Source organism: Glandiceps talaboti, chromosome 15 (genome assembly GCF_964340395.1).
Source record: "Glandiceps talaboti chromosome 15, keGlaTala1.1, whole genome shotgun sequence".
Lineage (NCBI taxonomy): Eukaryota > Metazoa > Hemichordata > Enteropneusta > Spengelidae > Glandiceps > Glandiceps talaboti.
The window spans coordinates 18,430,384-18,455,253 of NC_135563.1; the positions used below are offsets into that span (position 1 = coordinate 18,430,384).

At 37.2% G+C, this 24,870-nt stretch overlaps 1 protein-coding gene across 1 annotated transcript; it reads left to right on the forward strand.

The window, feature by feature from the left end:
• The first annotated feature begins 2,205 nt into the window (after positions 1-2,205).
• Positions 2,206-10,955, forward strand: LOC144446288 (epithelial sodium channel subunit alpha-like). Its single transcript, XM_078136037.1, has 11 exons — positions 2,206-2,228; positions 2,487-2,567; positions 2,941-3,044; positions 4,519-4,682; positions 4,953-5,063; positions 5,499-5,607; positions 6,751-6,829; positions 7,610-7,667; positions 8,912-8,988; positions 9,341-9,416; positions 10,616-10,955. The coding sequence occupies exons 1-11, from the start codon at positions 2,206-2,208 to the stop codon at positions 10,784-10,786; spliced, it is 1,053 nt and encodes a 350-aa protein (XP_077992163.1). The 3' UTR covers positions 10,787-10,955.
• The last annotated feature ends 13,915 nt before the right edge of the window (positions 10,956-24,870 follow it).

Consider the following 24,870-nt stretch of genomic DNA (forward strand, 5'->3'; position numbering starts at 1 on the left):
ATGATTTTAAACAAATCAAATTTAAATAGAGTAAATTTTGAAATTTCTAGCAGCTTCGCCACAATGACTTCTAAACACCTATATTCAGTGATGAGTTGGGTGACAGCCATGTTAATGTATTTGTGTACACGTGTATGCCCCGGGTTAGCTCTGGATGTATATTGTATATGCTATGAGGTTCGACATAAGGGCACTATATAATTACACATTGAAATATGTGTAGCTGGGAGGGGGCTACGACAATTCTTGGGTTTATTTCTGGGAGGGCATGACATTTTTTGAGAGCTTGAAGGGGAGGGGGCTGCAGAAAAAATTTGACCCCAGCCTAAGAACGAACATTTCATCAGGACTACATTAAAGTGTAAAATAACATGTGTAAAATAACACGTTTTCGACTTGTTCCGATCTCTGGACTAAAGATGCTGCTGCACAAAGTGTGTATAGACTAATGTATATGGTGAATGGCCATTGAACTTAACTTTTGCCTGACGTCAGCATGCTTTGGTATCTATATAGTACATTCATCATCTTTAAAAGTGGTTGTTGTAGACTTGCTAATGGTGAATAGTGTGCACTCTTGGACAATATCAACTTTGAACGTTGACTGAAAACACTCGGACTTGGTACTGTATTGCCAAATGAACATTTGCGTGGCAATATCCATTTGATTGCCATTGATGAATAGGTCAGCAACCGTAAGTTAAACAGAAGTTTATATACATCATTCGTTTAATTGAAATTACTGTCATTCTATTTATGTTAGAGAGTGACCACCGTCATTCCACTTTCTTACACTGTAATAGAGTAGAAGGTGTCATTCAATTTACTACATGCAATATAGGGTGTCATATCAGCGATTTCATAGAGTAAATGCTGTCATTCGTTTCATTGAAATTACTGTCATTCCACTATCTTACACTGTAATAGAGTAGGTGTCATTCAACTTACTACATGTAATATAGGGTGTCATTTCAGCGATTTCATAGAGTAAATGCTGTCATTCGTTTTTCAAAGCATTGGATTGCTGTCATTCCACTTATGTTATAGCGCGGCGGCCGTCACTCCATTTGTTTAATAGTGTAGAGGGTGTCATTCAATTAACTGAATGTAGAAAAGGGTGTCATTCCACATACTGTGAGTGCCTGTCGTTCGTTTTCTCTCATTGCCCATATATTTATCCGTTTTCGGAGAATGACGTACATTTATTATCAGCAATCACATTAGATGCATATTGATTTTCCATTAAATATGAGTAAATCAAATCGATGCGAAAGTGTTGTTGCATGCCTAAGGTTTGTATTGAAGCAAAACGCCTATTTCTAAAGAGTCGACGATTGTGAAATGGCGAAAACGAGGACAGAGGCACTATCCAAACCGAGATAAATATTGAAATGCCACGCGGTTTATTTCTGAACTATGTTTTCAGAACCTTTGAAGAAATTACTTCACCAAACTAGTATTTTACATGAAATCATGCGAAGGAAAACTTCTCTTCATTCGTCTATATATATCGTGTGATGTCTGCCATGACAATGCCGAGTGCAAGTACGTCGGAGCAAACCACTTTCAAGGGGTTGTCAACGAACCTGCTAACAAACACCACGGCACATGCCTTATCACGTATACCCCAGACATCCAATACTAACAGACGCATTTTCTGGACTGTTATTTTTCTAAGTGCTATCGGAGGTTTCTTGTCGCAGGTTATTTTACTTTTCCTACATTTTAACGAAAAACCTGTATCTGTATTTATTGACATGCAATTTGAGAAGAAACTGTCATTTCCAGCAGTCACTGTATGTAATCTGAATCCAGTCAGGTACAGTATAATTAAACAAGATCATCATATGGATGAAATACTTGGTGGTACGTCGAACACTACGGGTAACGATATGAATGGCATATCAAACGATACAACTAGTGACGCTGGCGTAAACTCTGCAAGGAAACGGAGAGATGTTGCACAATACATTATCGGAGCAGTGGAAAAACGTAAGAGAGTTGCGAGAGCTTTTTTTGGAGCAGGTGGTGGTGGTGGTGGTGGTGGTGGTGGTGGTGGTGGTGGTGGTGAACCCCTACCAACGTCAATACTACAGACTACTCCTCCCCAACCCCCTTCTCCAGGTGGACCTCAACCGACATTACCATCACCAACTGGAGCACAGGAAGGTGGCGGTGATGATGTTGATGGTGGAGGCGGTGACGATGGTGGCTGTGGCGTTGAAGAGGTGAGTACTTTATACAAGGAATTTAATTTATACATGATATTCATAATGACAACATAAACTTGAAGATGCGTGTTGTGTAAACGCAACACAGGTCCAGTACACAAGAGGTATCAATATTTCACATTCATGTTATACTTGATGAAAGATAACAAATGTATCTTACATCTTTCAACTCACCAAGCACTTGTGAAATTTGAGTTAAATTCTGTGAACAATATCTTTGTAAACTATCCATCTACTCCTCTCCTTCATTCCCAGTGTCCACCTGAATGGGAAAACTGGGAAACCAGACAACTGCGTTATATTGAAAGAGATCAGAGATTTAAGTTCATTGAGAGGGTACAAAGAGAGATCGCTTCATTGAACTACTCGTCACGCCATACGCTCGGTCATCAGATAACTGATATGCTCGTCGAGTGTTTTTGGCAGGGCTTCCCGTGTAGCCCAAAGTGAGTGAATTTTTTTCAATACTCATAAAGTATGATATTTACCTATACTTATCAGTCAGGATCCACCATCGGGATAAAAATAAACGTCATTTTCTTTTTATACCAGGATAATTTTGTTTATCCCGGATAAATGACCTTTTAACTTCTTGGTGCACGTAACAACGATATGTCATGATGCCATACGATTTATACACACAGTTGTGAAAACAGATTTACTGTCAAATACCTGTAATAAAAGTTTCTGTATTATTTTGATTTTGCAGCAATTTTACGTCATTCTATAATCACATGTATGGTAACTGTTACACTTTCAACTCGGGGATAGACAGTGACATCCTGACGACCAATAAACCTGGACCCTTGTATGGTAAGTTATATGAGAAATCACATTGAGGATTGTCATGTATAAACCTGTATTTTTCCCGGGCCCCTAAAACAGTTTCTTCCTTGTGCTCTGCATTTTTGAAGTACACATGGCGTAACACTTAAAATAAAATATGTCGTCTGCAAATTAGGTATATTTTAAGTTATATCGCTAACAGGAACACATGCGCAAATCTTACACTGCAGTAATTAGTATGTATGTATATGTGATAACCAGTGTTGGTTCTTTTGTTTGTGCGTAAAGACATTGTTTGTAAACGTACATGTCTATGGACGTTCTCAACCATCCAGGTATGAAGTTCATAATGAAGTAATGATAATCTATCCTACTGGACTTGCTGTTGTTTTGATTGGCAACAGTTTCACATCTTATCCTGGACGCTTCTTCGGGCCGACTGATAACGACGTGGACGTACAGTTCAAGTGCGTTTGTGGTGGAGGGTCGGAGAAGACTTTCACAGATCCCTTAGTATGACCCAAACACTTGTCCCGATTATTGATGATTCGTTGTTATTCTAACAGAATTGATTCAGCTAAAGTCAAATAATTCATGATTCCATTTTATTTGTATAGATTGGAATTGAAATTCAATTTAGTCCACTTAGTGACGCCGCAGTGACGTCATTACCTACAGAAACTTAGAATTAGGTAAAATGTGCTAACCAGTGTCGATACCATTCGATTATTCTATTACTATCGACATCAAATACCTTAGTTTTGTTCAGTGTGGCGTTCATTGATTTCGTTACATTTCTATGAAAGGCTCCCAGTTATTTGATTGTTATGCCGCCATTACGGTGTTCCAGATGTAAGGACAGTTTTAGTTATAAACACAGAAGATGTAAAGACTGTGGAAAGGATTTTATTCCAGATTGCTCAATCAAGTTGAAAGAGAATTTTATTTAGTTTTAAAAATAATCATAAAATAGACAATTTTCTTTTATTAAAATCATGAGAGAGCTCAGATCATTGCTCTAGGTAAATTTGAGAACAGTTATTTGTAGGTCTTGTAATGATACTGTATATCAACAAAATTTTGTCAAATGTCGTTATTGTAACAGTCGGATTTTGTTGTTATAATCACACAGAGGTACTGTTGTGTAAAATCCATATTAAAACCAGCGAGGGGCAAGCATTTACAAGCGGAACTTGTTACAAGATACAAATGAGGAGTAACAACACTTGGCATAGAGATTTTTTATTACATTACATAAATTGATAAGAACAGTGTAATGAAATTCCAGGGGAATTTTTCATTTGTGAATTTGAACTATTATCTAAAAAAAAACCACGAAATTGTTCATATCAAACAATGATATAAAACCAAAAATATAATACATATGATTCCAGTTCTCGCAACATGCTGTGCCAAGTGCTATTAGTCCAATTCATTTTTACTTTCCCTGTTTGTAACAAGTTCCGCTTGTAAAGGTTTGTCCGTGTGTATTACATTCCAGGACTGAGTCTAACGTTGTATGCTGAGACATCCGAGTACATAGGTGAAATGCAACCGTCGACTGGTTTCCGAATTGTTCTTCATAATCAAGATGTGATGCCATTCCCAGAAGACGAAGGAATAAGTGTGTCTCCCGGATTTGCTACCGAAGTTGGCGTCAGAATGGTACATATACATTTTATGTCTTGTATTGAAGTCAGAGATATAAACTATGAAATGGGGCAAATAAAAAATCGCAATCGAAAATAGGTATGATAGACACTCAGTAAACTATTTTCGTAAGCCAGGGCAGATTTTTTCCCTAACTCAATAATACGAGGCGGTGCTTCTGTAGAGTGGTGTACGTATAGAATGACATTGACCAGTTCTTTCATTCGGCGACTGTTGACATCTCAGTATATTTCATGGTTGTAATATTTTTGACCACTTTAATAGGTTACAATAAAGAGAAAACCACATCCTTACGGTGACTGCCTGGATCAAAGCGACCCCAAAGCAACGGAAAATATATTCAGTCACTTCTTTGGTACCAAATACAGCATCAAGGTAAGCAAGTCACCATTTTCATTGTGACTCAATATGTGCTAGAATCATATGTTGTTCTCAGAAGCCGAAAATCGACCATTTACGCAGAAGGAACGCCTGGATCTTTCAGGCTGCTAGTTGTCATAATTGAATAGTTACAAATTATAAGCAGAATTACTTATGCCCATCGTTGTAAACCACAGCCTCTTGTACGGAATCGTCTAGATATTTCGCAGTGCAACAGCTCTGGTTTGTGAGAATGCTCATGTCAGAATTCTCCAAATTATTCATTCAAACCATGGAGGCATCTTGCATGTAAACCTCCTTGATGTACTGTAACGGTCCAGTTAATTGAGTCATTTTTGTATTCGATATGGATTTTTCGGATCAAAACTTCTCAGTTGGTTGTTTTTAAATTTCAAGTTTGTCTTCTTCTTTTTCTTGTTTGTTGAGTAGGCCTGTGAAAAGAATTGTCTGATGGAAGCCATACTTGAAGAATGTTTGTGTGCGGACCTACGGTTTAAATTTAATGATGATATCCGGGTTTGCGGCGGACCTGCTGACGGTAAGCTGTTTACATGATATCCGGGTTTGCGGGGCCCTATTGACGGTAACCTGTTTATGTGATGTCTGGTTTGTGGGGAACCTGTTGATGGTAGGATATTTACATGGTGTCCGGGTTGGGGGGGGGGGGCTATTGACGGTAAGTAGATTACTTGATGTCTGGTTTGTGGGAACCTGTTGATGGTAAGATGTTAACATGGTGTCCGGGGTTACGGGGGGGGGACCTATTGACGGTAAGTTGATTACTTGATGGCTGGTTTGTGGGGGACCTGTTGATGGTACATGGTAAGTTGTTTACATTATGGCTGGTTTGTGGGGGACCTGTTGATGGTAAGATGTCTACATGGCACACATTAAGAAATAGACAGCTTTTGAAATTGATAACTTTAATAAGAAGTTTCCGTGAAATTTCCATTTACGAAAAACAGATGTAACTTTATCCTTGTAATGAGCCAAATAAAAACGTCGTTAAATACAAAAATAATATCTTTACATGATGTCCATGTTTTGGAGGACCTGTTGACGGTTAAAATGTTTACATGATAAAGAGAACAAATAGAGGACATTTGATTTGACTCTTATTAAAAGCAAGAATAAACATTAGTTTGTGAATGTGTTCTTCGGAATCCCATAAATTGGCAGACTCGACTACATTAACTGAAGATAGTGAATTGGCGCTTCATATCTAATGTGAGCTTATGTGTCTGTGTGATTTCTTTTATATAATCACAAACTGGTGTTTATTCTTGCTTTTAATAAATGATATAACAGAATCATTTTGTTTATAAATCACAACTTGTTTTTATTCAATTAAACATAATTTCATATTAATGTAAATTTGTAGAAGTGTGCTATAGTAAATATTTCACTTTCATTATTCATTGTTTACGTGTATTGGTCATTATCAATTTAGTACCTTGTTATTCTTTAAGCATGTTTTGTAATTTACTTGATTTTTATTATTTATTGAGTTTATAATTTATGAGTAATTTAATCAAATACACATTAAATTCGTCAATGGTTTGTTTGATGGATTCATCGCAAATACTTCCCTGGTATTTCCCTTTGGTTATTATATTACGTTACATTACATTTCCCGTTCTTCGTGTTTTCATTGCTGGGTTCGAACATTATGGTTGACAAGACGCATGCGTAATAGATGTGGAAGAGCGATACGAAGACGATCGATTGGTCGGTGGGTGTTATTGTCCACAAGCGTGTTCGTAAGTAGTGCCGTAGATTTGTGTGTGGTCAATTACGAAATATTGATTATTCAGAAACTGCCGATATGCGTTTAATTTTTATAGGTTATTTAACAATTACCCAATTTTTTCAAGCATTTATTTTGTCGCCTTAAGATTTACTCAATGCAATAGCTTATGTATTCTCCGAGTACTAATGAATACATTCATATGCTAGAACTTTTTTTCTTACTTTTTTACCCATTTGACCACGTGACTATGTTTAAAAGACATACCTGTGTGATTTTTAGGCTCGGATTTCTTTCACTTGAAATAATTAGCAGTTATTAATAACTTTTAATATTAAACAACTCCTTTACTTCGAATACGATTGCGGTGTACAAATGAACCTGGTTATCGAACAGTGACTACATCTTGCCATTGACCAATCAGTGCATTTGGTCATTAATGACCAATCAATGCATCTGACAATCGAACAAAGAGTACACCTAGCCATTGGCCAATCAGTGCATCTGACAATCGAACAACCAGTAATCAATTAGTGCATCTTGTCATTGATGTCCAATAAGTGCATCTGGTAATCGAATGGTCGATGCATATGACAATCAACCAATCAGCACTCAAATTGTTCATATAGATCAGACTGACTATAAAAGTAGGATTTGGGCAATAAACGGTCAGTTCAGTTCAGTTCAGTTCAGTTACAAATGATTGATTCAGTTAATATAGATCATGTACTGATCTGTGCTAGCTTTCGTGATTTGTTTGCAATAGTCACGTCACCTTTGCTTTGTTTTGCAGACAGTCTATATATCGATATACAGTCACTAGTTCTCAATGGCCAAACAATCATTACAAGGTAAACAACGCATGACTATGTTTTATAACTGCCTATAATAACTTGTGTGTGTGTGCGTGTATGTGCGTGTGTGTGTGTGTGTGTGTGTGTGTATGTGTGTGTGTGTGTGTGTGTGTGTGTGTGTGTGTACGTGGAGAGAATAGAATGGTACAAGAGTAGAAACTTCTTGTTTAGATGCAGTGCATGGAAGGAGTACTTTTTCTCGTCATTGTTTCAGCGACAAAGACTAAGAAAAATCGGTTGTTGCCATAGATATGCAAGATTCATCATCGTAGCTTCTAATCTTACAAAATCCAATAAAATTCATCACAAATCATAGCCGCCAAGAATAATTGACGAAATGTAGTGTATGACCTTTGACCCGGAGAGACCAAAATCCTACCGGGAAGTGCTGAAATTAGTCCTAAAGGGAATGGGCCAAAAATTAAACAAACACAAATTTCGATCATCGACAAGTACAATCTCTCTATAGGGCTATAACTTTCACTGTTTCGTCCAAGGATAATTAGCATTTCAATTATTCTCATCCATAAACAAACTATCTATGGGACTTCAGTGTTATTTCCTTATTTTACCTTTGATATGATTTTCAAATTGGGAGGTAAACCCAAAAGAAATATGAATAACGACTGACAGAACTCACTGATTAACGATCATATTATTGACGTCAAGGAGAATCACTATTATGCATGTTTTAAAAAGATTATAGTTTTTCGCCTGAGGCAGGTTGTTGCAAAGTTATTGTATCAACCATAGATAGGACGTTGTGGGAATACTTTTGACTATTGAATACATTGCGCTAGGTATCAAATATTACAAAGCAAACAGATGTTTCCTATTCAGAGAAAATGTTAAACTGTCCGAAACATTAAATACATACATATTTTTTGAATTTATATATATATTTGTGCGTGTGTGCGTGCAGTGACGTATCGGTAGGTTTGAATGTGAATGATAAATTCGAGAGAGAGAGAGAGAGAGAGAGAGAGAGAGAGAGAGAGAGAGAGAGAGAGAGAGAGAGAGAGAGAGAGAGAGAGAGAGGGAGGGAGGGAGGGAGGGAGAGAGAGAGAGAGAGTGTGTGTCTGTCTGTCTCCTTACACGCACGCACACACACACATACATACATACATACATACATACATACATACATACATACATACATACATACATACATACATACATACATACATACACTTTGGGTATTGTAATTAAAAGTGTTCAATTGGGTTTCTCCTAAAACACAGGACACAGTGTTACAGAAGATAAGCCGAATAAACAGGAAATTGAAGAAAAAAGTTAAGGAAAATCCACGCTTCCAGACGTAGGTACACTTTCTCACAATGTGTGGTAACTTGACAATGTCCGTTTTTTTCCGTTTTGATATGATACTATATAGGCAGATATCTCGACTGTCAGATAGTTGCGTAATTTTGAAGGCTTATAAAAATCAGTACTCTATTCGGTTGAAAGGAATGCTCATGTGACAAACACGTGACCTGAAATAACTTAGCATTGCCAACTATAGAAATGTCACCCGGGTCCGAATGTAAAGAATATTGTTCTTCTAGACCATCACTAAATATAGAATCCCAATAACGCATTTATGGTGAATCCATTGTGACCAGCCAGTATCTGTTAAATTTGACTTTGGTATTGATTGTGTATATTTTCAGTGAAAACGTTGCCAAGGTTACTGTATACTTCGAAGAATTGAATTTGGAGAGGATATCTGAATATGCGGCCTACACTGTAAGTATATTAGTACTAATGTATTTTATCATGGAGGTATAAAACTCCTTGGTTGTATTACATAATAAATACATTGCTTTAGGTTTATAGTTTCAGTAGTACACAGATAACAGAAGACTTGTCAACAGTACCTTTTACAAAATATGTCGCAAATATCTTGTCAACTTATAAACATTTTCTTCAGAGACATTTGAGAAGAAAGAAAAATACCCCCGATAGCAAAAAAAAACATGCAGTTATTAAAGTGCTTTTCTATGTAACCATATTGTACATTAATGTAATGTACTAGACTTAATAATACCCAAAATTTAGTGTCCGGGAACAAAGTACAAACACAAATTGGTAGAATTTCTTGGTAGTGAACGCATTAAGGTGTTACTTTCCCCGACAATAAAATTGCCTCATGGAGAATATAAACCAAGTCACGTGTTTTGGTATGTCTTCACAATGACGATTCAGACTTACAATATACAAATCCTATGAAGCCTGTAAAATGTTTAGTTTTCCAAATGTCAGGCCTCCCTTCATGTTTTGGACTTTCAGTAGCTATATCAATCTATGGCCCCAGTGTGCCACTCGACAAAGCAACACATGGCCTTATTACCAGATAACTGTTTGAGATAAAAAGAATTATGTTCAATGTCCTCGTTTTCGAAAGCACAGTGCAATACAGAAGTGTGTTTGTCATTTATCCTGCCCCGTAACGTTATCTCGGCTTCCTCTGTAAACCAATGCAATGGGAAAATGTTCACATGTACATGTACTTGTTACTCTTTACAGCGCCCTCAAACTTGTTTTGTTTTATTTTGTATAATGTGAGTATGTGATCATGCTTATCGTGATACATATGTTTTTGGGCTGGTCACTTTTAACCGACTCGGAGGACGTGACGTGGTTTTTGTTTTGGTATTAGGGGAATATTATTATTATTTTTTAATACAGTCGATCTGTATTTGAAGTTGGTGTACTTTTGTCTTTGATCATCGAATCTCGGGGTGTCCTTTCCACAGAAAACTTGTCTTCATCCACCAGGGATGAACACGTATTGCTTTTATCGGATTTAAGGTAAAGGTACCCATAGTAAGCTTGCGGACAATAATGAACCGGAGACTGGGTAGTAGGTGTGATTGTCCATAGTTCCACTTTTCAACACTTCACACATATCCACCAATCTCATGTTGACTTCTTCTCATTTACAGAGTGCAAGTTTAGTGAGTGACTTAGGGGGTCAGATGGGACTATGGATTGGGATGTCGGTATTGACTTTGGCAGAACTGGTTGAATTTGCCTTTGATGTACTTCGTTTGGTCTGGTCCAAGTTATTTAACCCGAATCGACCTGCCAGAACCACTGTTGTACACGCATTCTAACCTAGACCATTCAACACTGGAATAAAACTAAAATATAAATTTAAAGCATACAAAGAGGCCAATGTGGCTGGACAGTGCCGTAAAAGTGTATCTAGGGTAGTATGTATTGGACAGTGCCGTACAGCAGTATTTTTTTTACGACGATGGTATTATTAAAGTTTTAACCAATCATGGACAGTTTTTGTTTGAGTTTTAGCCAATCATTGGTAGCGTCTCATGATATCAAACCTGCCATGTCAGGTCATTTTCGCACGTAGAGCTATTCCATGAGTGCTACATAACGATAGTTCGATACTCAATTTTAGTTAACCAGCTTATAATTCTTAACGATTGTACTTGAAATTCTTTTACAAAGGGTTCTTTGCTGCCATACTTTTATATGTCACTGTGTATATGTAAATAATATTTACTTGGGAGTCGCAGTAAATTTACGAAAAGTAAAATTTATTGTTTAATGGCGTTTATTACTTGTAATGGAAGTTGAAAGATTTATCTATAGACATCAAAATCCGGCTATGCAAAGTACACTTCGAACAAAAGTAAGGTACAACTTGTTTTTATCGTCATAATCATTAATACCACCACCACCACCGTCGTCGTCATTAACACTATCACCACCACCACCACCACCATCGTCGTCGTCGTCGCTGCCGTCATTAACGCCACAAGTATCTCATCGCCGCCGTCGTCGTAGACGCCATTAACATCATCATCGTCGTCGTAGACGTCATTAACACCATGTGCACCACCACCACCACCACCACCATCATCACCATCTTAATGGACATTGCGGGCTAACCCTTTCTTGTCTTTTCTTTTCTCTGCTTACTCAAATATAATTACAACGGGAATACTTTATTTACCGTAATTTGTCCGAAATATGCATTGTGTAAAGACCGGACATATTGGAAAATGTCGTATTACAGGACACCTGCCACTTTGCTTCATTCTTTTCTTCGGTGATACATCCTCTTGACGGTGCGTCTTAGACGGTGTTTTGTTTTTGACATTGAATAGTGTGTGTGTGTGTGTGGGGGGGGGGGGTGTTCGTTTGGCAAAAGCCCAAGTTTAACTTCTAAATGTCGACTCGATTCAGTTGCAAATTACCTGACCCACAGGCGACGTTATTTAACTCACTTGATCTTTAGCTATAAAAAACCCCCAATGATTTGATACGAGTCCTATGACTTACACAATTCTCAGAGGAGAATTTATACTCAATACATCGCCCTCTCGTGGTAGGGACGTAGCGTGCCGGTACCAGGTGACTCTATAAAACGCCATCATTTTACAGGTACAGTGTGATGATAACAACACAACCCTGGCTGGATTTTAGGCCGAAGTCAAATTGCAATGGATCGTATGACGAGGTCATCATCAACAGAATACAATGGTTTTTCAGTATGACAAACTTTCAGTTTTTTATTAGGTAGGTATAAACCTCGCACTTTCGTTTCGGACTTTTCCTTGAGGTCATCTTGATTACGGGCGGAAAAAATGCGGAAAAAATTTTTGTCTGCATGTTATTCTGTTCCCTCGATTCGTTTTCGATTTAATATAGCCGAACACAGTACTTCGTGTATTTATTTGCTCTCAATTGAAAAGTTACCATTTGTACACAATATAAATATATTTGCTACACACTGGTTACCAAGGGAACATAGAGATAAACTATATCTATTTACTAGATAATACTTAGTATTATATTATAGTACTTTCACCCACAAACAACACACACCATCCACCAATCCATGTTGGTTATTTGACCTAGCTTCTCTCGTTTCATAAAGTGTATGCTATCTGGACCTGTTGCCTTTCTTGCAAATATAGTATTAGTTTACATTTGTAATTTTGTGAGATCAATCTTTTTATTATCGATCAACAAGTTCCTCGATTTTGGGCAATCGAAAATTTATGTCAGCGTCGGATGAATTGGATGACTGGTATATTTTATAGTATTGTCAGTCGTACTGTTTAAATTCTTAGTGTTTTTTTTTTATAATTTGGTGGCAGTGTGTTCGTGTATGATGTCATTAAGGGTGTACACAATACATGTAGAATACTTACATAATCCACAGAACAACACCATCATAAATTAAAGTTTTACAGTTTGGAAACCCATCGATTTTCAACGACCTTCGACAGCCCACTGTCTGGGTTTGGAATTTCAATCAACTAAACCTTGTCGTGTAGTTTTATCATTGTTTTGTGTTGCTCATATAAAATAAACCTTGTGTATTAATGTTGTTACAGATCATAAATATGTGGATCCCATGTTTTGAAAGTCGTCCTGGTCTCCTTAGGATACTATACCTACGGGTCACGATTCATTCCTGTCACCTACTCGTTCAATTGTCCTCGCCCTGTACGATCAACACAGTCTTTCGCCCATGCCTCTAATTATCTTGATTGTTGATACAAATAGATTTTCAAAGTATATGTATTCTTTTATTATTCTTTCTTCAAATTCCAGACCTGGTCTTCGACTCAAAAGTAATGAGATACAGACCGTTGACGGCGCTGTTTTTCTGTGCTTCCCTTACCCTCGTCGTTTGGGTGCTCATCTTCTCAGGTGTTGCTACAATAGCAAAGGAACGTATAATTGAAAGGGTCAACATTGTCGAGAGAGAGGTCGAGAAAGAATGTGTTTGTCCTGAACGACCGGTACGTGCAGTAAAAGAAAGACGGAAGCCGAAAAACACAGACTACGAGACTTTGGAGGAATGCCTTGAAGAAAATGATCAACTGTTCCTTGAAGAAAATGCCAAGATTTCAACAATGTTTATTGACTATTTTAATGATATTACAGATGCTCAAATCAAAAACTGTTTGGAGCAACGTCGATCTAATGGATTTATAAAAGAAGCGGCATTTTTGTTTACATCCTGGGGTTACAACGAATCCTCATTTCGCAAGCAAATCATCGTTGATGTTGGAGCCACTCCACGCATGCGGGGTGTTTACTTTAAAGACGCTAAACTTGTGGCGATTAGTCCTGTTACGTCAAACTCGTTACTCAGATTTTCAGCTGAAAATGAAAATCAGACATGTAACACGGATTTCAAAAACAAAGATGTGGTCTGGAAACTGTTGCCACAGTTTGCAGAGCAACGGGCATGCTCAGTGGAAGGCAAAGCAGCTTTTGTTTATTCTATAGATTTCCTCGATCATTTAACCTTTGACCCTGAAAGAGCATTTGAAGCTATGGAGAAGCTCTTACTACCTTGTGGACAAAATGCTACCATGGTGATATCAGCTGACTTCAACGATGAAAAAGATGGCAGTTATCATCACAAACTCTCGCGTGATTGGATGATCTGGATGGCAGCGAGATGTCGCCTAGTTGTTGCCAAGACAATGGAGCAGAGATTGTATATGTCTTTCAAACGGTCCTATAAAGGTTCGGGAACATCCTGGACCTATTTCTTTAGAAGAAATTGTGATAAAAGGTTCAATCCATATTAGATAAATTATCACGTGATCAGCCATAGAATATTGTCTTCAAGATGTCAACTGTATATTGGTTGAGTTTATAAAGATAAGCAGACTTGTAATTCACAAATTAAAACAAACCCTTTCTTCATTTTTTCTTCTTTGTCTTGTGTCTTGTGTCTTGTGTGTCGTCTTATGTCCTGAATTTGATACACAACAAGACATTTTTTCTGAAAGGTTCGTTTTATCGACCACGTGTTATGATTTCTATCAAATTAATTTGATTGCATTGTATGGCAGACGATTTCATTTCTACTGCACTTCCTCTGCCGCCCGTGCATGTACCCCCTTTTTACTAACCCCCCCCCCCCCATATCTCTTTTGCTCTCGACTAGTCTGTATATTATATATATATATATATCATCCCAGCCTCCGTCTGCCCCTTTTCTCAAGAGTAGTTCATACTATGATCTCAGATTTACTTACAACCCTTATCCAACTGCTCTCGAGAAGTCCAAGACATTTCAAGGTCGAGTGGAAATTCCAAGAGTAAGATTAAAACAGACAAACTAACATCAAATTATTGAAACTTTGAAAGATTTCATGTATGCAAGAGAGAGTCCCTTATCTCCAAAATCCCAAAACAGTAGATAACACAATCTAATATTTATAGGATACCATTATGCGACATTAGTTCCACTATTATTGTAATTATATGCAGTCATATGCATATTGCCAGTTGATACGTGTGATTTCCACGTTGCGGTCTCGTGCAAACCCGTCGAAATAACTAGGGCAAGTATCGATGACATTTTATAACATCATATGTATAATAACACGTATGGAAATAGAAAGAAGTTCTCAAACATTGATCAGGTGTTCGGGGTCGATTTGACCTGTGTTTTGTACAGTCAGTAACTAACTGGGGTAGTGGCCAGTAGATTAGCTAGCTTTTAAATTTGACATTTTTTGGGTAATCTGTAAATCACTTCACGTCCATTCCTGCTATTAAATGGGAGACAATTGTTATTTCTTCTCCTTCATGGCTTAGTTTATCGCGTTTCATTCTAAGTTCGTTTACAGACACGTTAAGCAATGTTATAAAGTTCTGAATTATCGTTACAGAAACCCTATAAAGTATTATGTTCCGTTTGCAGTGACGAGATCGATTGTCCGATTCAATGCAACATCGATCAAAGCCAGAGCGTTTTGTAACATGACGACTTTCCGATTTTACATCGGTTACGATTCCTATTGATATTCAAGGTAGTCATTGTACGACCGTGGCAATCGACTCTCTGGCGACAATTTTATTGCAGCTAATTTGTTTGTTGTCGACATCTCGAATTTCGTCCACGAGTTATGGTTGGAAGGTCCGCAAATAGTCATCGAAGACCATTTATTTCGATCTTTCTCTACGGAATGGAACACGAGAGCTGACCTGACCCCCGTAAATCACTAGTAAAGGACTTTTTCCTATCATACTCTACGAGATTTCTTGTTCTTTAATGTTTCCTTAAGCACCTTTAGATCACCGACGATAAATTTCCATCCTGACATTTTCAAACTGGAAGACAATCTCAGGTCTAGGTTGTTTTTTCCTACTATTATCAACACCTTTAACAACTTGACGTCATGCTTACGTCACATACGACTTGTTGGATAATGAGAGAGAGAGAGAGAGAGAGAGAGACAGACAGACAGACAGACAGACAGACAGACAGACAGTCAGTCAGTCACACAGACAGACAGACAGACAGACAGACAGACGGAAATAAAGCTAGTGAAAGATATACGCAGACAGAGACGGAGAGAGATATGATTATTGATATGATTCTTGTCAATGGCGTTTTTGACGAAAGATGAAATAAATTGACGAGAAAAAATGTTGAAAAAAAAAGTTATAATCAACAGACAGTCGAGTGTTGCGAGTGCTATTTTGTTGAACGAAGACACACAATATTAGGTTCCATAAGCACCAATCATTATCACTGACTTGTCCAAACAACCCTCGATGTGACTTTATCCCTACATCAAAAGGTAAAGGTGATGATTCAAACGATTTACATTCTGTAAATTTTACCGATAGAATCATGTGCTGGAAACAACGCTTCGTTGTAGTAATTGCGTTTAAAAACGGCTGGCATGTCGCATGTCCGACGAGTTTAACACCTCACAATTTTTGACACAAATGTCAGTGTCATTACGCGACACCGTGGCCTTTGAATTTCATGAACACCCCCCCCCCCCCGCATATTCACGCATAAGGGAAGAAACCATATGCGAAGTCATGAGTACCAACATTTACGAGATAGCGCCCTCATGCGCTTCATACTCTCCAGTATTTTTCCGGATCCGCGCGTGTTCCTATTCGACCACTCCTCGTTGCATTTTAAGGTACGAGTGTTGTTAGATAGTATGTTTAATATCAATCATTTAAGGATTTGTCAACATTTCTTCTACAGGCGTTATTTACGCGAACGTTTCATTTAGCCAGTTATATGTTATCATATTATCAAAATGGTGACACTCGATGACAATTCACTCACAACACAGACACGGAAGAATTTGTTTCTGTGCTCAAAAGTACACACTGTAGCGAGCCAAAGTGATTTTTTTCCGTTCTTGCGAAATATTGTCATGAACTAGATAATGCATCACGATCGCTACGGAAAGACTTTTTACTGTTGTCGCAAGGAGGCCTGCTGATTTTACGATGACAGTAACTGTGTCCATTCGATCGCACTCCTGTTCCAAAAGTTTGTGTAGTAGTGAATTCATGAAAACTTTTTTTGTTCACCTCAGGACACGCAAAGTAAATTCTACCGGGACTTGCGCCCGAGATCTTTCAAAGCATTAATGCGGACCGTCAAGCATTCTGTAATATGGGTGCTGTCTTATAGTTTCGTAAAAATACAAATGTACGTTGTATTAAGTAGTTACTTATCTCTAGCACTAGATTCATCTTGAACCGCCCCGCTAAACCATGGCCTATACAGTGTCAATATATGACCGTAAAAACTACCAAACATCTTTCAATCCTACGAAATTATTCCCCAAATGCGCATTATTTTTCCAACACTGCTCTAAAAGTAATTAAATATTGACGAAAATCTACTGTCATATATCCAAAAAGATAAAAACACTTGAATTACGTGTGCACTTTCAGTTTGTTGGAGCACTGTCGAAAATTTACCACCCGTCGTAAACCTGCTCATTTGCTTGGACTTCTAAGCAAGGGTAAGAAACTCAAATATAATTGTGGCATAGAGGTTTTGAAAGCACTCTGCTGCATGTACTACTCACAGCCGATATAATTCGTCAACACAAAATCTTCCCGCCAATTTAGTTCGGCACTAATTTTCGTTTTACCGCAACTTTTCGGCATATCTCGTCCTTCTCCTAGTCTAGCACTACAAAAGATAACGCCCCTCTCTGAATTTTTGTAAACTTTTTAGTAAATAGATCGTATAGAGAACATCAAAAATATACATTCGGTCAAATTTTGTTCCGTGCCTAGGTGTCTTATTTCATCAAAAAATATCTCGCCAACGGGTGAGAAAGTGCGGTATACCGCGAAAACGTTTTTTACGCTATCAAATTCCCTGCCTCATCATTGATATATTTAATTCACACCTATGGAATTTCGTTTCCTTTGCAATAATCCGAACACTGAAAAAATTATGAAGTGTCAGAGAGTGGATGACGTCATTAAGTTTCTCATAATATAGGGAGCGCGGGAACGAGCATGGTATAATTCGTTTTCGTTAGTCCCCGAATCACTTGCGGTGATAACATACTAGTACTATCAAAATGTGTTAATTCTAGTGCTGCGATTACGTAATAGACTAAAAATTACGTTATTCGAATATGTTTTCTTGACAATTTGATAGGTGTCTTGTCAGTAGCTGATAATTGTTAAGTAAGCTTAATATAATGTAATATAATAATAATATAATGTAAGTTAAGTTACCATTCAAATGAAACTAAAATAATCAAAAAATAATATAAGATAAATAAAGCGCAAAAAACTACATGAGTGAAATAAACTGAAAATCCCAATGAAACCATCTAGAGTTGAAAGGGGTTTATATTCTGCCCGTCTGTCTGCCTGTAGTGTATGTCTGACTGTTTGTCTGAGTTCGTTTAAGAGAAGTTCAAAAGTTGAAATATAGTATGTTTATTATATCACTGTCATGTTTAATTCGTGTCTGTAATACAGTGTGTTCTTGTACGTTCACTGGCTATCAAAGATCTCAATTATGTACTGACGTCACAGCAATGTAGAGGCAGACGATAACATCCACAGACCCCCCCCCCTCCCCGCCATGAACTAAATTCGTCATCTATTTACACATAAATACACTTTTTTTACTGGTTTTAGAGTTGACATTGTATCTAAAAATCATACGCTACCCACAGATGACCTTTTACCGTTGATGAATGTTTGATCAACATTCAACCGGGCTTTTTCGGATAAACTGTGTATTTTCTAGATAGTTAGGTTAAAGTGTAAACCATTTCATATCCATCATGGAGGAAGTGACCTAAAACATTTTACAGTATGGGCACAATAAATGTTTCAAGCTCCGAAGTCAATGGCAGGATGAGATGGGTGGTTGTCCGTCCTTTTATTAACTTTGTATGTTTTTGACTTCTTCACTGAAACCGCTTACCAGTTTGCAATAGGGAACTTGCAAACCCGCCATGTTGAATGTTGCGTCATGGGAAATGTGATAATAAATACTAATGAATTGGTATTCTAAACAATACTGTTACATTGTTTGCAACCACGAATGATCAATTCATAGTCACCCTGACCATTGTGGGAGGTTTATTTTATCGGTAGCTCCACTGAGATTAGGTATTACAATAACCACAGATAATCCCATAGTCCTTTGCGTCTGAGCATGCTCAGTCTGAATTGCAAGTTCCCTATTATATTTGATGATTTAGTATACATATTTATTCATAAAATGATGATACCTGTCATTTCCTATTTTGCTGATTTTTCTCCGAAACCAATCACTAATAGTTTGCATCGATACTGGTATGTGTATATCTGCATATATGATAGAATCTATTAAGATTTATTCAGGGTTGGTGATTGTCATTGTATTCTTTGTGATTTTGTTTTTGTACTTTTAGTCCAAAATTATATCATAATAATTGAGCGTATTTCTTTCCTTAAACTACTTGTCGGTTTTATTTTATATATGACGATTGACTTTATATACTCATGGATAAGTCTGTTCAAATTCTTCATAAAGAAAACTATATCTGGCAATATCTATTTTTAGAAATTCTATTATTTTCGTATTTTGTCCAAAACATTTCTTTTTACTTTCGGAAATCCAAATTGGTATATTCTGCTATTTGATTAAGCCTAGGTTTTTGTTTATTTGAATTTTTATAATAGGAGGGTGTTGGTACATTTTCTATTCATATTTTGTGACATTTTCTGTTCAAACGATAATCATATCTTTATTTGAAGAGAAATCGAGGTTTTATTTATTATTGAGTTCATAGTCAGTATGTTGTGTTTGTAGTTTAATAAATTAACTTCATTTAGTTTACTTCGAACTTTTACTTTTCATCAAAACCACCACAGTGGAGCTATTCTGATCAACAGATAATTTGATTACACAAAGCAAACAGCTAAAACATGTGTTTTTTCACAGTAGTATCGAAAGTACACTGTAGCTACAAGCTGGTTTTGAATTTAAAAAATATAGTAAATAGTTTACTTATCTCTTCTAGCATGGAAGTATAAGTTATACTTCCATGCTTCTAGTAAGGATGGCATATTAGCAAAGATGGGTGGATGTGACTGATGAAGTAGATGTGAAGGAAGGGGAGATGATAGGAATCCGCCCTACTTGAAAAGAGTTTTGAAATTCTAGAACTAAAATAATGGCAATTACTAGTACCCCTGACATAAGCATTTCTAAATTGTTTTTTTAATGAAACAATTGCTAGATTGGGATGATTTCAAATGCTGAATCCCAGTTGAACATAAAGTCGATATTAGATCGATCCCTGTCTGTCTGTCTGTCTGTCTGTCTGTCTGTCTGTCTGTCTGTTAGGTACCATTTGTGTATGTATGTGTGTGTGTGCATATATATATGTGTGTGTGTGTGTGTGTGTGTGTGTGTGTGTGTGTGTGTGTGTACGTTGAGAGAATAGAATGGTACAAGAGTAGAAACTTCTTGTTTAGATGCAATGCATGGAAGGAGTACTTTTTCTCGTCATTGTTTCAGCGACGAAGACTAAGAAAAGTCGGTTGTTGCCATAGATATGCAAGATTCATCATCGTAGCTTCTAATCTTACAAAATCCAATAAACTTCATCACAAATCATAGCCGCCAAGTATAATTGACGAAATGTAGTGTATGACCTTTGACCCGGAGAGACCAAAATCCTACCGGGAAGTGCTGAAATTAGTCCTATAGGGAATGGGCCAAAAATTAAACAAACACAAATTTCGATCATCGACAAGTACAATCTCTCTATAGGGCTATAACTTTCACTGTTTCGTCCGAGGATAGTTAGCATTTCAATTATTCTCATCCATAAACAAACTATCTATGGGACTTCAGTGTTATTTCCTTATTTTACCTTTGATATGATTTTCAAATTGGGAGGTAAACCCAAAAGAAATATGAAATAACGACTGACAGAACTCACTGATTAACGATCATATTATTGACGTCAAGGAGAATCACTATTATGCATGTTTTAAAAAGATTATAGTTTTTCGCCTGAGGCAGGTTGTTGCAAAGTTATTGTATCAACCATAGATGGGACGTTGTGGGAATACTTTTGACTATTGGATACATTGCGCTAGGTATCAAATATTACAAAGCAAACAGATGTTTCCAATTCAGAGAAAATGTTAAACTGTCCGAAACATTAACACACACACTTTTTTTAAATTTATATATATATTGGTGCGTGTGTGCGTGCAGTGACGTATCGGTGGGTTTGAATGTGAATGATAAAATGAGAGAGAGAGAGAGAGAGAGAGAGAGAGAGAGAGAGAGAGAGAGAGAGAGAGAGAGAGAGAGAGAGAGCGAGAGAGAGAGAGAGAGAATGTCTGTCTGTGTCTGTGTCTCTGCGTATGTATGTATGTATGTATGTATGTATATATATATGTGTGTGTGTGTGTGTGTTCGCGCGTGCACGATTTGGTCTGTAACTTGTGTTGTCTTCTTTAATTTCGTCTTATTTTATCTCTTCATTTACTTTATTAATCTATTTCGGGGTATCATCAGTTCCACATTGCAAATGATTCCAATAAGCGGCTTTGGGTGACCAGTAATACCAGATTTCGAACTCCCATCGTTGGACAAGCACACAACCTTACCTGCCTGTCAAACATCTGGCATCCCACAGTGTCAAGTGCAGGATTGAATTAGATGAAATAGAATAATTAAAAGATGTGTAGACCTACAGACAACTGTCCAGTGTCATGAGATATACGATACTAACAACAATGTGTACCTTAGAGCAAACTTAGTTACAGTAAACCATGGGGGAAATGTACCATGGGCATACCTATGTAATGCCCTGTTAGTTTAACAGTAAGCATAGCAGTTCATAGTACAAGTCCAAATGAGCTGTGTCAAATTATAGCTGTGATTTTTTTTCATCTCTCTGAGACGTATACGGAAATATATGCTTTACAGTAGTATGTGTTCTAAGCAAATCGGCTTAACGTGCCAATAACTTATTTGTTTTCTTTCAATGCGTGATCTGAAATTATACCATACGTCCGGCGATCAGACGAAATCACCCTTCCTAAAATATGAGACTAACATAGTGTCGGCGACGAACCGACTGAAATTATCGAAAGAAGGAATGACATTTCATTTTAATGAAAATACAGAGTTATGTTGCATCTTGAATAATTAAAACACGCCGTAAAAGTTTTAACTTGGGAAAATTGAGTTTATGCCAAAAGGGTATTGAAAGTAGCAGAGATGCGCAAATAACAATAACAATGCCATCAAACGTTATTACAGTATGGAAAATGAGTATAATTCATTTCACGGGATATATTTCATATCATCTTATATTTACGACTTCCCATGGAAAACAAATCACTCATTGTGTGAACATCACATTTTCCCGAGAGAAATTCACACGAATTTATGCGACGGAGATTGAAAACTCGTTCTTCGTGTGGTTTTGGCGCCAAATCGAAATCGCCTTTCGTGATGGAATTCAGATGACGACCAGAAATCAGAGACGTATTCATGATACGAAAGTAAATTGTGAAATAGGTTCCTTTGTACGGTTACACTTTTATTGCTACTACGTCGATAAAACTATTAATCTACCAGGGTCTGAATTGTTGTCTTTTTTTTTAATCACTTACTCTAAGTTTGTTTTTGTACAAATGAAAGGCTTAACATAGGTAACCTGAAAGTCAATTAACAATAAGGAATATTATCAAATTGTTTTATTGTTAGTTCTTTGTCGCACTCTGGCTATTTTAGGGATATTCCCAGCTTAGCTGATTTCAAAATGTACAAATAAGGGACAAATGAAAAGAAAGTAAGAATGTGGAGTAAACAGAACAAACGAGACAACAAACAAACAAAACAACGACGACGACGACGACGACGACGACGACGACGACAACAACACAACCTAATGTTGTGACTTTATGGAAGGTCTACGTTACCATAGTTACAGTAAAAAATATATGTACCACTACAGAAAGTGATTACTTCTTTAAACACGTGAGTACTATTCGCGTATTTTGAAGTTTAGTCACACTGCGTAATCTCTCAACACATCACGATAATGATATTGATAAGAGTACAGACTTTCACACCTTCCTTGGGACATATCGCTCAAGAATTATGTATCTTGAATAAAACTACAATAAGCTTATAGGTGTAAGTGAGATGCGTTTTCATTATTATTGCATCACTTCGTTTGTAAAATACATTGTGTGCTATTTAAAATATTGCTATGTTATATTGCATGTCGTTAGATCTATAATTCACTAAAGCTATGGTAGTTGGAAGAGAACGTCGTTCTTATATGAAACGCAAAATCAATGGTTTATTTTGACCCGTAAACTAAACAAAAATTAAACAAATTACATAAACCAGGCGTGTTATCAATCACATCTTCACTTACTCTCTGATGAGTGTTAGTAACGTGTTTAACTTGTCAATTTCAAAACAAATACTTGTGTATGTTCGGTAACCGTTTCTATACATATTAAATACTCAATATCTATTTTGAGTTATGTCTCAAGGTATATTTATCATATAATACATCTTGCATTACTTTCATCGCTTGTCTTGATTTACTTCAGGGGGTATTCGAGTTCACTTGGTTATCTTACAGATGTTCCTTTCCGCCTCCCTAAAAATTGACATCCCACTCATCTTGAAATCCGAACATCTGAGCTTGATATCATCATAGTGCGTATTACAGAGACAAACATCGTCAGAGATTAAAAACAAAAAAAGGACTATTTTTAACGTTTGTGTTTTTTACCAATCTATCATGTAAAACAATCTGATCGCGGTCGCTTTGAGACAGCTAGGCGCGTTTTATCTTTGATTTGATGAAGTCTACGTAATTCAGATTTCGCTACTCCATATATCATTGCAATGAAACCAACAACGTTAATGAAAATGAATGTTCCGATCATAGTAGAGGTCACGTCTATTGATGAACAAAACAAACTAAAGGCAATTTTACGGAGATATGGACTACGTGAACGTTTCCCCTAATGTCGATACATTTTTGCTTTAATTTCACTAAGCCATAACTTCCCTCAGGCCTTGCTCGTATATTTTTTGCGTTGTAGCCACGTTTTAACACGAGATCCCTGGTGACTTGTGCAATGATAATATAGATCTAAGCAAATATTTCGATGGTAGAGAAACGAACCAGACATTCAGAAATGAACTCTCATTTGGCCAGATTTTATCTTTGTTTTTTTATGCTGTTTTAATGGGCACTTTGTTGAATCCGCTCCGAGAACAATACCTAGAGCGCATTTGGCATAGACCGAGACGACGCGACCCCATTAACTCATTACTCAAGAAAAAGCTTCAGCAAAACTACGTTTCACGCGACCTGAATCTTCTTCATTATCATTATCATGGTCAATGCTCATAATTATCTTTATATGGATCACCCCTAGATCTTAAACGGAAAGCCAATATTCGCTGACAGGAGATTGGTTTGATGGACACAGGGACGGGGAATTAAAATACCAGGATTTAGAAACTGACATTGATTTTGTGTTGTTAGCAGTTCGGTCGGTCTCAATGTGCCTCACAGACGAAAGAGATAACACAAAAGTGATATATATTGAAAGGGCGGAAGACTGCACTGAGTATGTTTTCATGTTAGTGCTTATAAATGCATCATACTGCTCTCGAACACCTGCGTCACCGAGCGAAGATCAGGAGATTGTAAAGGACGCCCTCGTGCGGTGTGTTATGGTTAGCTGGAACGGTTTATGCAACCTGCCAACGAAATGGTTTTTGCGCTGCGCTGACGCGCCTCACTGTATTTCCTATACTTAGACAAGTACAGACTGAGAGAGAGCATACGGTTGTGCCTGGGTCGTCACACCTTTTGTAATTATTTGACGGAATTTCATTTAGTCACCTCCC

Excerpts from the sequence above, each read along its gene's own strand:
- LOC144446288 (XM_078136037.1), top strand. The coding sequence starts at position 2,206 with ATGGTGGCTGTGGCGTTGAAGAG. Across the intron at positions 3,045-4,518 it reads TAAACCTGGACCCTTGTATG|GACTGAGTCTAACGTTGTAT; the intron begins GTAAGTTATATG and ends ATTACATTCCAG. Across the intron at positions 7,668-8,911 it reads GGCCAAACAATCATTACAAG|GACACAGTGTTACAGAAGAT; the intron begins GTAAACAACGCA and ends CCTAAAACACAG.